We start from the raw sequence: 15679 nt of genomic DNA on the forward strand, positions 1-15679 counted from the left end.
AGTCGTGATATTAAAATTGTTAAGTCCATTTATGGTTCTTTCGACTTGTACTGACGTAAATATATGATCTTTATAAGGCTGAAGAATGTGGCGCATTCCGCTCGAACGAATTCAAAGAATGTACTGTAATATGTTATATAAAATATCAAAATTTCCTTTTAATATATTGGTGCAAGATATTGAAACAATAGGACACATTATTAATGACAGAATAATATTTTTATACGAACTCTATATTTCGAAACTCGTTGGATCGCTTAATTTAGTTGTTAATGAGGAATAGCAATTAATTATCAGAACATTCCTTCAATTGCATAATATCAAATGATTTTGCAGTGTTTTATGTTGTCTTACATCACAGTTACCTTTGTCGGTGTAATTAAAAGGAATAGTGATAAATAAAATGCTTTTGTAGTGAATATATACAAAAATTTCGTATTTCAAAGTTTATAATTAACTTTAGCGTGAATATAAGGAACCTGTATTTTCGTTCAGAAATACTTCAACTAAAATCCAATGAGCTCACAAGGAAAAGTTACCGATAAAGCAAATTATCTTTGAATATGTGATGCTTGTTTCAAATGATATTTAATTGTATATAATTGAGTATTTTTATAATTCTAAACTTGAAACTTCTTAGTTTTTATGTTTTTTAAAGCTTTTTTTAATCAGACCTCTCAGAACTCGTTATATAAAAGGAAAAATAGAAAGAGCCTAAACAGGATATTCGTGAACCTATTCTGTATTGGGTCTCCTGGTTAATATTATTTACTCAATATCAATGATTTCACAAGAATAAGTTAACAGTGAACGAAATTGTCTTAATATTCCTTTAAATATGTTTACAACTTTTTAAAGCGAGTATCTCTAAATCTCCGAACTCGTTGAATAAATGGAAAAATCAAAATTATAGCAGAAATGCGAAATTCTTGAGCAGGTTCTTTATTGTACCTCCTTTTCAATGATATTCTCTCAATATCAGTGATTTCCTAAGAAGTTAACAGTAAAGGAAATAGTCTTAACTTTTCTTTAAATATGTGATATATCAAGCACATAGCACTCTATTGAATCTATGAATCTGTTTAAGCTTTCTTATCATTTTAAACTCGAAACAAGTTGGTTTTTATAATTTTTTAGTGTCGATCTCTAACTCTCAGAACTCGTTGACTAAGAAGAAAAATCAAAAATATAACTTAAATAGGAAAATCTTGAGCAGGTTCTTTACTGAGCCTGCTAATTAATAATATTTTCTCAATATGAGTGATTTCACAAGAATAAGTGAACAGTGAACGAAATTGTGTTAATATTCCTTTAAATATGTTCACAACTTTTTAAAGCGAGTATCTCTAAATCTCCGAACTCGTTGAATAAACGAAAAAATCAAAATATAGCAGAAATGTGAAATTCTTGAGCAGGTTCTTTATTGTACCTCCTTTTCAATGATATTCTCTCAATATCAGTGATTTCCTAAGAAGCACATAGCACTCTATTGAATCTATGAATCTATTTAAGCTTTCTTATCATTTTAAACTCGAAACAAGTTGGTTTTTATAATTTTTGGTGTCGATCTCTAACTCGCAAAACTCGTTGGCTAAAAGAAAAAATCAAAAATATAACTTAAATAGGATAATCTTGAGCAGGTTCTTTATTGAGCTTGCTAATTAATAATATTTTATCAATATCAGTGATTTCACTGGAGAAATGAATCCTATTTTTACGCAATTAGTAGGTCTATATTTAAACTCGTTGAACATCTTCCGGTCGTAAGTACGGGTTTCCTGCGCGCATGTGTTTTTTATTAGAACCTAGGTACATAAATAGTTCGCTGAAGACAATATGCTCGACAAACTAAAATTAGATGGGCCTGAACGGATTTCTTATTACGGCGCGGTAATATTAATTGCCGTACGTTGCCTCTCCATTAATGAGTCTTGGCGGCTCCGGTACCACCCCGCCATTGTCGAGTAAAAGCCCATTATTTACCGCCCAACTTTCGTTTGTTGCTTAATAAAAACGCTTTTCGGCTTCGGGCGATGTGATACTCAAGACCACTAATTATTTTTTTTCTCTCTTGAGAGTTTGGCAAGACTTTATTATAGTCCAATCGAGGTACCCATTAAATTTTAGGTGGGTGTTTGGTTTGTTGCCTTTATTTTTGTCTGATGCGTACTTGGGTTACTTGGGTTTTGTATTGATTTTGATAGATTTTTATATCAACTTCAAACCTACTTTTTTTAGAGCTTTTATTCTTCATTATGAAAAACTATTATTACTATCTCGTAAAGAAATAAATTTCAAATGCAAATTATAAATACAATAAATACGATTATTAAAACTTGTATATACAGAGATGCTTCAGATAATAATGAAACTCCCAAATTATATGTATTTTGGTACAAAAGAAACGAAAATCCAGGTTAAATTACTCTAGAATATATAGTTGTAAAGATATGTGATATAAACAGAAATCCACTTATTTGTAGAAAATGACAGCAAAGAAATATTGAAAATGGCAAAAATTCGCAAATTTTCACGACTATATATATGGAAAATATGGAAAAAAATTCACGTCTCGGATAAAGATGAAACTCTCAAAACGCATGTATTTTGAAATGAAATAAACGAAAATCCATATTAAATTGCCGTAGAACAGATAGTTTTTAAGATATGTGACATAAATAGACAATCGCGGATTTTTTAAAAATATTGTTTTCCTTATATAACTTAAAAACTAAAGTTTGTACAAAAATCTGTATAGGTCCATTCGATTCAGCATAAAATTCTCTATAAACCCTGTAGTTTTCGTTAATCTGCGATTAGTTGAACGAAAATGACAACAGAAATATTGAAAATGGCAAAAATTCGCAAATTTTCACGACTATATATATGGAAAATATGGAAAAAAATTTCACGTCTCGGATAAAGATGAAACTCTCAAAACGCATGTATTTTGATGTGAAATAAACGAAAATCCATGTTAAATTGCCATAGAATAGATAGTTTTTAAGATATGTGACATAAATAGACAATCGCGGATTTTTTGAAAATATTGTTTTCCTTATATAACTTAAAAACTAAAGCTTGTACAAAAATCTGTATAGGTCCATTCGATTCAGCATAAAATTCTCTATAAACCCTGTAGTTTTCGTTAATCTGCGATTAGTTGAACGAAAATGACAACAGAAATATTGAAAATGGCAAAAATTCGCAAATTTTCACGACTATATATATGGAAAATATGGAAAAAAATTTCACGTCTCGGATAAAGGTGAAAACCTCAAAACGCATGTATTTTGAAGTCAAATAAACGAAAATCCATGTTAAATTGCCATAGAATAGATAGTTTTTAAGATATGTGACATAAATAGACAATCGCGGATTTTTTAAAAATATTGTTTTCCTTATATAACTTAAAAACTAAAGTTTGTACAAAAATCTGTATAGGTCCATTCGATTCAGCATAGAATTCTCTATAAACCCTGTAGTTTTCGTTAATGTGCGATTAGTTGAACGAAAATGACAACAGAAATATTGAAAATGGCAAAAATTCGCAAATTTTCACGACTATATATATGGAAAATATGGAAAAAAATTTCACGTCTCGGATAAAGATGAAAATCTCAAAACGCATGTATTTTGAAGTCAAATAAATGAAAATCCATGTTAAATTCCCATAGAATAGATAGTTTTTAAGATATGTGACACAAATAGACAATCGCAGATTTTTTAAAAATATTATTTTTCTTATATAACTTAAAAACTGAAGTTTGTACAAAAATCTGTATAGGTCCATTCGATTCAGCACTACAGGGATTATAGAATTCTCTATAATCCCTGTAGTTTTCGTTAATCTGCGATTAGTTTAACGAAAATGACACCAGAAATATTGAAAGTGGCAAAAATTCGCAAATTTTCACGACTATATATATGGAAAAAGTGGTAATATATTTTACCCCTCGTATAATAATGAAACTCTCTCTCATTATATGTACTTTAAGACGAATTTTAATTTAATTTAATATTTAAAGAAACGAAAATCTAGGTTAATTTACTCTAGAAACTATTGTTTTGAAGTATATTGATATAAACAGAAGTCCACTCAATTATCAAAAATACAGTTTTTAGTAAATAACTCTAAAACTAAAGGCTTTATAAAAATTGTAATACAACTATTCAATTCAGTGTAAAATTCTTTATAATCCCTCTAATTTTCATTAACCTGATATTATTTGAAAAGGGATGAGAGCAAAAAAAATGAAAATGGCAAAAAATCGCAATTTTTCACGACTATATACATGGGAAAAGTACTAATATTTTTTACCCCTCGAGTGATAATGAAAATCCCAAATTATTTGTAGTTAAGACCAAAGAAACGAAAATCCAGGTTAAATTGCTCTAGAATATATAGTTTCTAAGATTAAATATCTAAATTCACAAACAGAAATCCATTCTTTTGAAAATATCCTTTCATTGAGTAAAATTCTTTATAATTCCTGTAATTTTCACTAACTTATGATTATCTGAACGAAAATGACAGCAAAAACATATATAGCAAAAAAAATCATATAGCTTTACATAATTGGCACTGTACGTGAATGTATAAACAAGTAAAGTTAAACGACATCTTACCTGTCTCAAATCAACCGTTACGGTGACATATTCATACTCGGATCCATAATGTAGAGCAGGACTTTGCCACCAACGATTACCACCATCAATAGCAAAATTAATGGAGTGCCTCTTGCTCTGGTCGGTAGCATAATCGTCGCAGATTCCGCACCTTCCTCTACCGGTCTCAGTCAGCTTACAGAACTCCTCACGCCCGTTGAGACCGCAAGTAGCATTGGCGGATATAAGCGCCTTGGTGGCCAAGTTAAACACTGACGGATAGAGTGCGTGACCCAAGGTTGTCGTGGAGGAAGACGTCAATCCTCTTCTAAGCTGCGACCCGGTCACCCGGTGATTTCTTAGATGCTTCAAATCTGGAAAAGTTTCAGATATTTTATTGGGTTTAGTTCTGAGATGTATAAGAGAATGAGAGACTGAGAAGTGAGAATAAGGAAATTAAGACGAATAAAATATTTTCAACAAAAAAATTGAACCGACTTCAAAAAATAAATAAGTAACTCACTAAAAAGTAAAAAAAAACAATCAAACTTAGATTTTTAACACAAAAAACGTTTTAAAATAAAAGATGTACATAATAATCGTTAGATCCTATTTACCATATGTATTTTATATTCTACTATACACACACACAATTTAGCTTAATAGTTACCTAAACCTATTTGTCTATTTACTTTAACTGCTACCAACTGATAAGTTTGAAGTCGGTACGAGCACCAAATTAGATTTTTTTTTGTTCGTAATTTAATTTCGTGTATATGACACAAAATTATATTATAATTTTTGTATTGTCTGGGCTCGGCACCGACTTCATGGTGACACCGTTCAAACCGTTCAAGAAGAGCGTTGATAGCTCTTGGATCGAAAATATTATGACACCCGTCGTACACTCCAAGGCTTGCCTCGTCCGACTATCAGATTTTCGCATCAATGGGACACGTGCTTGCAGAGCAACATTTCCCCAATTTCAAAAAAGTTAGAAAATGGCTCGGTAAATGGTTTCACTGAAAGGACAGACAGTTTTCTTGGGATGGTATCCATAAATTGCCTGAAATATTGGCAAGTTTTTTCCGCAAAAACCGATAATGACTTTCCGGTACCTCTGGTATGTAAAAAAAATATTATTGATGATTAACTATTAAAAGAAAAGTTTAACGACCAAAATCGTAATAGAAAAAAAGACGGCGCTCGCAATGCCATCGGTACACGTGTAGTTGAGGAACGGTAATCGAAAATACGCATAGGACCTCACACGGTGAGGCTAACGCAATAATTCCGCTTCCACAACGGAAGTGTAAGTAAACGTCTCTCGATCTTTCTCGATCGGTTTAATGGGCAAATCAAGTTGGCCGAGGCTCCCCGGGACGGTTATTAAGCCGGCGTAGGAAGGACGCAATAAACGGAGACTTTCTAGATGGAAGTGGTGAGATAAACGAATGGAAAAAAATATATTCACGGCTATCTTAACACGCCAGAGATCGAGAGCTTCCCAGTTTGACTAATAAAAGAAGCACGTCGCAGAGCAAATATCAATATTCCTATCAAAAGAATAAAATCGATTAAAGAGAGAAAAAACCCAATACCATACGCATCAGTTCGGGTTTATTAACAAGCGTTTAACAGAATGTTATTGAAGAAAATTATCAAGGTAAAAATGTATGTTTAGATATCTTATATGTAGCACTGATAGCATTGTAACACTGGTAGTAATTCTTGTCGGAAAGATTCTTCCAAGTTAGAGTGGAAAAACTTCTATATGGCCGACATTCCAATCAGGAAGAACGTAGGAGCCACACAATACGCGAATGACACTGCCTTTTGATTTAGTTGACTCCAGAGACTACTATCCACAGCCATTCAATGGCTAAGATTATGGAGACTGGAAATTAATCCAAGAATACACAAGCTCCAAGTAGATAATTCTCCAGTTCTCTGGCGCGACAAGACCACATATCTTGGGTTATTTTTCGATAAACGATTCACCTGGTGCCACCACATCAGAAAGGTTATCTCAAGACGCTACGGAATCTCCTCCACGTTGTACCCGCTACCATGTCGTAGGAGTAAATTGCCACCTGATCCTCTTCGGATCATACACTTGGTCCAGCAGGTCCAACTCTGATCTCAAAGCCCCAGGTAGTGCAAAACAAGTTACTGCGGCAGGCTCTGTGCGCTCCGTGGTTTGTCAGGAACTCCCAAATTCACAGAGAAGCTGACACCCCAACTGTAATCGATTTTGTGAAACTTCAGCCCTCTCGGATAATCCCCTCTTAATATCCCTCTCAGGGAGTCTTGCATCACGCGCCCTCCCGCATACTTGCCTTTACGATCATTCATGAACGTCATTTGATGTCAGCAAAGGTTTGTAAACCAGCTGGTAACCAGGTTAGGAAAAAAAACAAGCCTTGGAGTAGGTATGGCATAATAGGGGTGTTGGCCACCGCGAAAAATATCAATATTTCGTTACATCGATATTTTCAAAGATAATATAAATAGAATGAATATTTAAAAAAATATCATAACATACATTGAAAAAAAATACAGCCAAACATAGAACCTCCTCCTTTTTCGAAGTCGGTTAAAAACAAATTGTAGGTTAAGCGGCAACAACTACTAGCAAAGTAAAAAATTTTAAAAATCTATTATAAGATTCCTAGTAACGCGCACAAAATCGGTACAAAAAAATTAAAGTATAGATCCGTAACTCTATTTTCTATTAGTACTTCTGTCTCGACGTATCTCGATAGTTTTCATCTGCTATCAAGCCTCCTGGGCCCTTCTAATGGATGTTTAATGATAATAGCGCGTCGATAACCTAATCTCCTAGCGGAAGTAGCATTATCTCTGGTAGCGCAGGCTACTCAAGAAGTTTACCCATCGTCTATCGGTAATCCGAAATCTCCTTCTGAAATATCATAAACAGGCCGATAGCTATCGAACGGCAGCTAGATGTCTGATATGGACCAGTTCAATTTTCGAGCGGATAGCATCGCTTTGGGGAATCGTACGTGTTTTAATTATATTTTCAACCAATTATCATAAATCACTTCTATCGTAGATTAGTTTTTGTTATCGGGCTTATACCTACTTGCTTAATACGTTATTATATTAATATATTTTATCTAGAACTTAATAAACAGGGATTCCTTACACCTTATCTGTTATCTATAAATTATATAAAAATTTAAATGTTTCCCTTGAATAGAATCAACAAAGTTCGAAGATTTCCCACCCAGAGAGCTTTATATATTTGTCATATCGATAAAATGACGGACAAAATCCTTTTAATCACTTTTAAAGTAGTACTCAAAGGTGTTTTCGAATACACGTTGTACCCACGGCGAGTTCTACGCGAGACAGTTTCGCATTGATCAATACTTCACGAGCTCTTCCAGTCCAAAATACTCAAATATACGAGCTTTTTGAACAGCTTAAGTGTTTCTATTATATATTTATTCTGTCATTTCCTATCACCAAAGAATCAACTATAGCAAAAGTTTTATAGAAATACATGAATACTGAATGTATTATTACGTTAACTTAGAGAAATATCAAAATTTTACTTTCAAATTTGATGGTCACATCTTAATCAAATAGTAATCTAGAGAAATCTAGAGAATAGAAGATGGACTTTGAAAATAGGGTTTTACAGTTTATAGTGTTTTTATTCAAACTTTATATCACTTTAATATATAAGGGTTTCACTGTTAGTTCTTGTTTATTTATTGTGTTCTACCAATCATCACTACATAGTATAAAACAAAGTCGCCTTTTCTGTCCCTATATCCCTATGTGCGCATAAATCTTTAAAACTACGCAACGGATTTTGATGCGGTTTTTTTCAATAGATAGAGTGATTCAAGAGGAAGGTTTATATGTATAATACATGCATAATGTACTAAGGCAACATTGCTAATTTTAGAGGTTTCTAACGTGATGTCGTAAATTAACCTATTTTTTTAGGCTTATTTAGCAATTAGCAAAAACGCTGCCTAACCCTACGAGTTAGATCAAATTAATGTACTACAGTATTGTACACCATAAAAAGGTCTACAAAAAAGTCCGAGATGGTATATGTTTATCTTTTAGGGATAACCCACATTAACCATTTTTATTGTTTACTTTTTACGTGAGAAAATGGCTTATTTACGAAGCTATTTTAAGCAATACGGCATTAATCCTTATCGAATTAAATACCTTAAATACAGTGTGCAATTAATATAGATCAATATGGTTCCTTACAGCATGTAAATTAAACAAATATTTTCGGAGATATTACAAATTTAAAATTTGCGTTTAAAAATGTGTAATGTAATAAAAATTGTATGAATTTAGATATTCCAAAGATAGCAGGAAATCTTCATAGTAAGTATGGGGGAAGAGGAATTGTTTTACTCCAAATTTAATGCGTGCAGGCCAAGGGCAGTAATGAATGAACCAAAAATACTGGATCGATTTTAATCATGTTTTCATTGAGTGACATAGGCATATATATTTTATGCCCGTGCAAAGTCCGAGCGGGCCGCTATGTTTTTATATACAACGTTCATATTTTTTCTGTAGTGTATTTAATTTAGTATCAGCATTGCACCCGTGCGAAGCCGGGGCGGGTCGCTAGTACTCTATATATTGGTGAATGATTGAAAGGAATTGATATTGTTTAATAGGAAACCAAGAAGTTTCTATTAGAAGGAATCTTGATTATCGAGATGGCCAATTTAACAAGGATTCCGTAAAGTAATTACCGGTTTTACTAAAAGACGTCGCTAGGCTTAGATATGCAATGTTATGATTTGACACATATGTCATTTTTATTCTACAGTGAAACAGTTAACAGTGATCGCTGTCGATAACAAATGATCAATTCGAAATATCAAGAAAGCGCTCGAAGACTCGAATAAGCGATTTTACCGCACCATAACGTGCCCTCTCATATAACAAAACCAGTCAAGGAAGCGTTGAAAGCACTTGGATGGGATATATTATCGCATCCGCAGCACTCTCCAGACCTTGCCCCGTCTACATATCGACTCTTCGCATCAATGGAACACGCGATTGCGGAATAGCACTTCGCCAATTTCAAAGAATTTAGGAAATCGCTCCAAAAATTTTTTCGGTCAAAGGATTAACATTTTTTGTCTGACAGATGGGCAGGAAGTAAAGAATAAAGTAGCCAATACTTTTAATAAATATATTCTCTTGAAATTTTTCTTTCTTGATTGTATTTTTTCCGAAAAAAGAACCGGTAATGACTCTCCAGTATATCTGGTATTTTAGACGCACCTAGTCGCTCACCACACCCCATATACGAAGCCTTAATCAATTTGGACATAATTAAAGGACGTCTCCTTTCGTAAGCACCGGGCTTTCCATTTTTCGACGGCATACCACGGGCAATACCGAGCACCAGCCACCTTAAATCTCGGTCTTGGACGGGCATAAATCTTACCGCGTTGACATCGCGACTAATTACCGAGCGCGAGGGGGTCCGCGGGGGGGCGGTGGCGTCGAGGGCGAGCCCGAAATTTCGAAACAGGACCGCGGCGACGTAAACGAGACGAAAAAAATGGTCTGGCGTCCGATGACGACCGCTACGGGGATTAATGGGGCTGGGTGCGTGAGAATCCGCTCCAAGAAAGATGCGACCACAGAACGAGAGAGAGGGAGAAACAACGCGCGGCCTCGTATAAACGGACTCCATTATTTTTAATTGCTGTGGGTAGGAAAATACGCGGCGCGTAGTCTTACCGTTAAAGTAAATAACGGAGAACCCGAGGTTTTATTGGAACCGGAGAAGAAGAAATGAATATAGTCTTTGGGTGTTGATAGTTGACCATAATGTTAAAAAAAAAGTTTATTCAAAGATTGTTTGTATATGCGTCATCAAGATGCTTAATATATTGCCTGCCGCAATTTGTAAATTCGTTTTAAAACCAGACAATATTTTCCTTCTCATTTTACTGTAGTTAAAATCACACAAAATGTTGTCTGATTAGTTCGAAGACGTAAACGAATGAGCCTGTCAAAGATTGAAATCGGAACTAGTATTTAACGCAAATAATTATTATAATTCTGTGTTCCCGAAACTTAACGAACAACACAACATCTACGTCATTTAAACAACAAACCAAGCAGGCGCGTTTGATCCCTAATATCATGCGAATTCCCCTTCTCCCTATTTCTACAATCGACTGGCGACTAACAGAAACCGACGGGGCTCCTTCGGTGAATTTTTCGCAGAACTGGTTGCGTATCCCGAGGGTTCGAGATCAAGCGCGACGATAGCGCCGACTAAACGCTCGCGTCACGGATAATCGGTTGTTCTAACACTGTAATCAGGCCGATGAAACCCATTCATCAGATACGTCGGTGACGTTCCTCCTTTTTCTACGACTCGATTTTAGCTTTCCCTCGATGCACCGATAGTATGCATTAAACTGCGCCAGATACATCGGCGATTTGCTCTCAGCTAATGCTTCAATTTCATTCCTGTTAGACTATAGACTGCAGGGAAGCGAACAAGATGTATACGAATGGCTAGTTGAGCGCAGGCGCGCTCTAATAAAATAATTTGGTTACTTGTGACATTTCCACAACGCGGGGCAAAATTTCCACTACCATTTTGATTGCCTATAACTTTGCTCAAAGAAAAGATAAATAAGTCTTTACATTTTCTTTTTCGTTGTGACTAAAAAATTGTATCGGCTAAATGGTAACCGCGATTCGCTATGCAACTTCCGGTTTTTTCTAAGGCATTTTTCACGACATTCTGCAACATCTGAAGCTGAATTTCTTGAAAAACCCCATAAGAAAAAGTCTGAAAAAGTGGTGCTGTTAAATCCGGAGATCTGGCTGGCCATGCTAAATCGCCACTTCGCGAAATTAGACTTCGTGGAAAAACGTCATTCAGTAATTGACTTGTTGAACGAGCTGTGTGTGCTGTGGCCCCATCTTGCCGAAAACACATGTCCTCTGGTCCTTACTCTTCCATTTCAAGCACAAGAAACTTTCGAATCATGCCTAGGTACCGTTCAGCAGTAACAGTAACTGCAACACCTTGATCATTTTCAAAAAATAGGAACCAATGATGTTTCCAGCACGATATACAGTTGTTTTTAGTGAATGGAATGATGTTTGATGAATTAATTTAGGATTCTGTGTTCCTCAAAACCGACTGTTCTGTTTATTGGCGTAGCCACTGAGAAGAAATGGCCTTCATCGCTCATTACCAATTTAGACCGATGATCTTGAAAGAAATAATGATGAAATTGAAAGAAACAAAACAAATTTTATGTTAAATATAGTAAATTTCAATATCACAGTAACAGCATCGTTATATTCTACTATTATGTAACATTTTTCCTGTAGTAGATCCATTTTAACATAGAGTATTAAATGAGTGTAAGAGAGTCGTTAAATGATTTTCCTCGTCTACGGATATTTCGCACGGAAATGGATTATATACGTTTTTTAGATGTTTAGAAAAAACATCTGCTTTTTCTTTGTCCTTCCTAGCCCAAGTATAGTCGCTAAACTTAATGGATGTTAGATTGTTAGGGCCCTTTAATCATTCTTGTTATTTTCTAGAGAGAATAATCCGTTGCATCAGTTGACGTTAGGTTTTTTAAATATTCTTGCAACTTAGTGTATGATCTATATTGGAAAACATCGGTATAAACGGTCTATATAAATGGTTTGATCTGATTCAAACCACTAAAACACAGATAACAAGCATAAAAAACGTCGTACAATTAAATCATAACGAAAAAAAGTATATATTTTGTAACTTGGAACAGATTCGTTCAAAGAACGACAAACAGATAGATTTTCTTTCTAGTCGCTCCGAAACAAAAACTAATCGTTCGCGTATCCGTTCATAAGTCGTGGAAACGTCACGAACGGCCATTTAAATAAGCGTCTTTTAATTGCCGGGCTGTCTTCTGCGCTAGAAATAAAAGCGGTGGCTATTTTCGGTCGCCCCTATCGGGCGGCCAAGTTAGCGCGCATTTCTTCGGCATCTGGTCATTAAGCGTGAACGGTTTACAACTATCTCAGGTACTGGTGTCGTTGGTACTCATCTGGGTATAGCGTTTGGTTTATGGTGACTATAAACCGTCGAAAGAGTCGTAGGTACAGATGACGGACTGTACTGCTGTTTCAATGCCGAGGATAATTGATTTCATAACGTTTCTAGGAAATAAATGCTTGAACTGTGAAGTAGTTTTGACAAATTATATTGCCTTGTGTACTATATATTTTAGTTCAGCTTAAAATATAAAATATGCGTCTATATAAAACAAGTACCACATGGAAATGTATTGGAACGATGGCTACATTGGCTCTCGATATATTTCGAGGCCATCGTGCAGTTCTTCGTTGATTACATAACGATAAGCATGAGTAATTAATCGTAGAACTTTGTTTTGGATTACTAGTTGGTTTGATGTTTCGGAGTAACTCCATATCTGTAGGCCAAGTCGAGGGTATGTTGAGACTTATCAGTACAGTTTTGTCTAACGTGATGTTTCCAATTTCTTTACGAAGATCTTTATCAATAGCTTCATGTGTACAGTACTCAACTCATACTCAACAATACTCATCGATGGAATCTAGATCTAGAACAATCTAGTTGAATATGGATGAAATTATTAAAATGTATAATTTTTTGATACTGACCAATATTCACCCTGTTTCACAAATGATTTTGATATATATCAAAAGCGACAACGCAAAACACTTTCAGATGATTTATTTCCGATGTAGCAGGCCTGGTGTAGTTTTATTATCCGCTGCGTTTTATGCAGTTTTGTCGCGTCTATGCCCACGCGCTGTTTACAGTTTGTCATCTCATAAAGATTATTTCTGGAGCAGTTCTTAGCTTTCGGTGAACTTGCCGAGGAACCTTAGTTGAAGTTTTTAATAATACAATATCAGTGGATGAGTTTTAAGAAGTATAAGAGTTCGATTAAATCAGAAACTGGGTAGAGAGCAGAAAATCAGTGTTCATGATATAATCACTATATAATAACAGTTGGTGGTCAATGAGCTTTGTGGTCATATTATTTTTCTTTGCAACTTTTGATTTTACCTTTATTTTCTGTAACAGCTCACTAATTAATACCTTACATTGTTAAACTATTGATTGATACGAGAGTCGTTTTAGAAGGATTAAGCACAAAAACAACTAAGGAAGGTTATATATATAAGGCGTATCACTACATAGTATAAAACAAAGTCGCCTTTTCTGTCCCTATATCCCTATGTGCGCTTAAATCTTTAAAACTACGCAACGGATTTTGATGCGGTTTTTTTCAATAGATAGAGTGATTCAAGAGGAAGGTTTATATGTATAATACATGCATAATATACTAAGGCAACATTGCTAATTTTAGAGGTTTCTAACGTGATGTCGTAAATTAACCTATTTTTTTAGGCTTATTTAGCAATTAGCAAAAACGCTGCCTAACCCTACGAGTTAGATCAAATTAATGTACTACAGTATTGTACACCATAAAAAGGTCTACAAAAAAGTCCGCGATGGTATATGTTTATCTTTTAGGGATAACCCACATTAACCATTTTTATTGTTTACTTTTTACGTGAGAAAATGGCTTATTTACGAAGCTATTTTAAGCAATACGGCATTAATCCTTATCGAATTAACTACCTTAAATACAGTGTGCAATTAATATAGATCAATATGGTTCCTTACAGCATGTAAATTAAACAAATATTTTCGGAGATATTACAAATTTAAAATTTGCGTTTAAAAATGTGTAATGTAATAAAAATTGTATGAATTTAGATATTCCAAAGATAGCAGGAAATCTTCATAGTAAGTATAGGGGAAGAGGAATTGTTTTACTCCAAATTTAATGCGTGCAGGCCAAGGGCAGTAATGAATGAACCAAAAATACTGGATCGATTTTAATCATGTTTTCATTGAGTGACATAGGCATATATATTTTATGTCCGTGCAAAGTCGGAGCGGGCCGCTATGTTTTTATATACAACGTTCATATTTTTTTCTGTAGTGTATTTAATTTAGTATCAGCATTGCACCCGTGCGAAGCCGGGGCGGGTCGCTAGTAGAATTATATAGGTAGAACTTAGACATAATCGGAAGGGGCCAGAACTTGGAATATTAAGCACTTTTATTCACTTTTTCGTTTTCGACCATTACCTTTTACGTCAAATTTACTGTCTTTTTGTTCATATTTTTGAAAATCACAAATTTTGTTGACTGTATATAAGGGAAAAGTGCTAAAAATGTTAAAAATCTTCCTGATAATGATAAAAGTCTCTAAATATGTATATATTGGTGTGAGAGAAACGAAAATTCATGTTAAATTTTATTAGAATTTATAGTTTTTAAGATATGTGCTATAAGTAGAAAATCATTCATTTTTGAAAATTCACTTTTCAATGAATACTTTAAAAATGAATAGTTGTATAATAATTGTTAAACCATCAATCGATACAGCGTAAAATTCTCTATCACTCCAGTAAGTTTCATTAATGTGTCATTATTTGAACGGAAATGGCAACAAAAAAACTTGAAAATGAATCGCAAATTTTCGTATATGGATATAATGAAATATTTTTAAAAAAACTGAACAGAGTTCAAAAAAAAGAGTTTCTCAACAAAAACGCAATTAGAGCCAAGGAGCTGTATCAACAATACTTCTTAGCTTTTAATCTTGATTCAGAACCACGGTTGCAGACCAAAATTGATGAAACTAACAACAAATATGTTTAAATCTTTGACAAAAATATATTTCTGTCTTCCTAACCTATTAATACTGGTTAGTCATTACTGCAGTTATTTATAAAATATAAAAACTAATATCTGAAACTGCAGCCTTCACATCTCATACTCTTCGCGGTGTCTGTTTTAAGACCCATCCAGATATCAAGTTGAAACCACTCACGGTCTCGCTTTTTTTGTCATTTTTTTGCAAGTGCAAACTGAACAGAATCATCGGCTTATTGAGTCACGCCAGTTTTGCGGTCGAGACCTTCGATATTTCTGGATTAAGGACGTCAACCTCGT

General features: G+C 34.4%; 1 protein-coding gene across 2 annotated transcripts in view; it reads right to left on the bottom strand.

Moving 5' to 3' along the window:
• wb (wing blister) overlaps nt 1-15679 on the bottom strand; it is a 173667-nt gene that overhangs the window by 118552 nt on the left and 39436 nt on the right. The window contains exons 1-2 of one of the 2 annotated variants that reach the window (XM_076413868.1): nt 9910-10149; nt 4630-4982 (exon numbers count right to left, since the gene is read on the bottom strand). In XM_076413868.1, the coding sequence (XP_076269983.1) occupies nt 4630-4982; nt 9910-10066 (510 nt within the window). In that variant the 5' untranslated portion in view covers nt 10067-10149. Of the gene's footprint in view, nt 1-4629; nt 4983-9909; nt 10150-15679 lie in introns of those variants that run through there. The other variant, XM_076413869.1, reaches the window with a different exon arrangement.

The sequence above is a fragment of the Rhynchophorus ferrugineus genome, unplaced genomic scaffold, assembly GCF_030347505.1.
Source record: "Rhynchophorus ferrugineus isolate W39M unplaced genomic scaffold, kcgeb_rfMv2 rfM9, whole genome shotgun sequence".
Lineage (NCBI taxonomy): Eukaryota > Metazoa > Arthropoda > Insecta > Coleoptera > Curculionidae > Rhynchophorus > Rhynchophorus ferrugineus.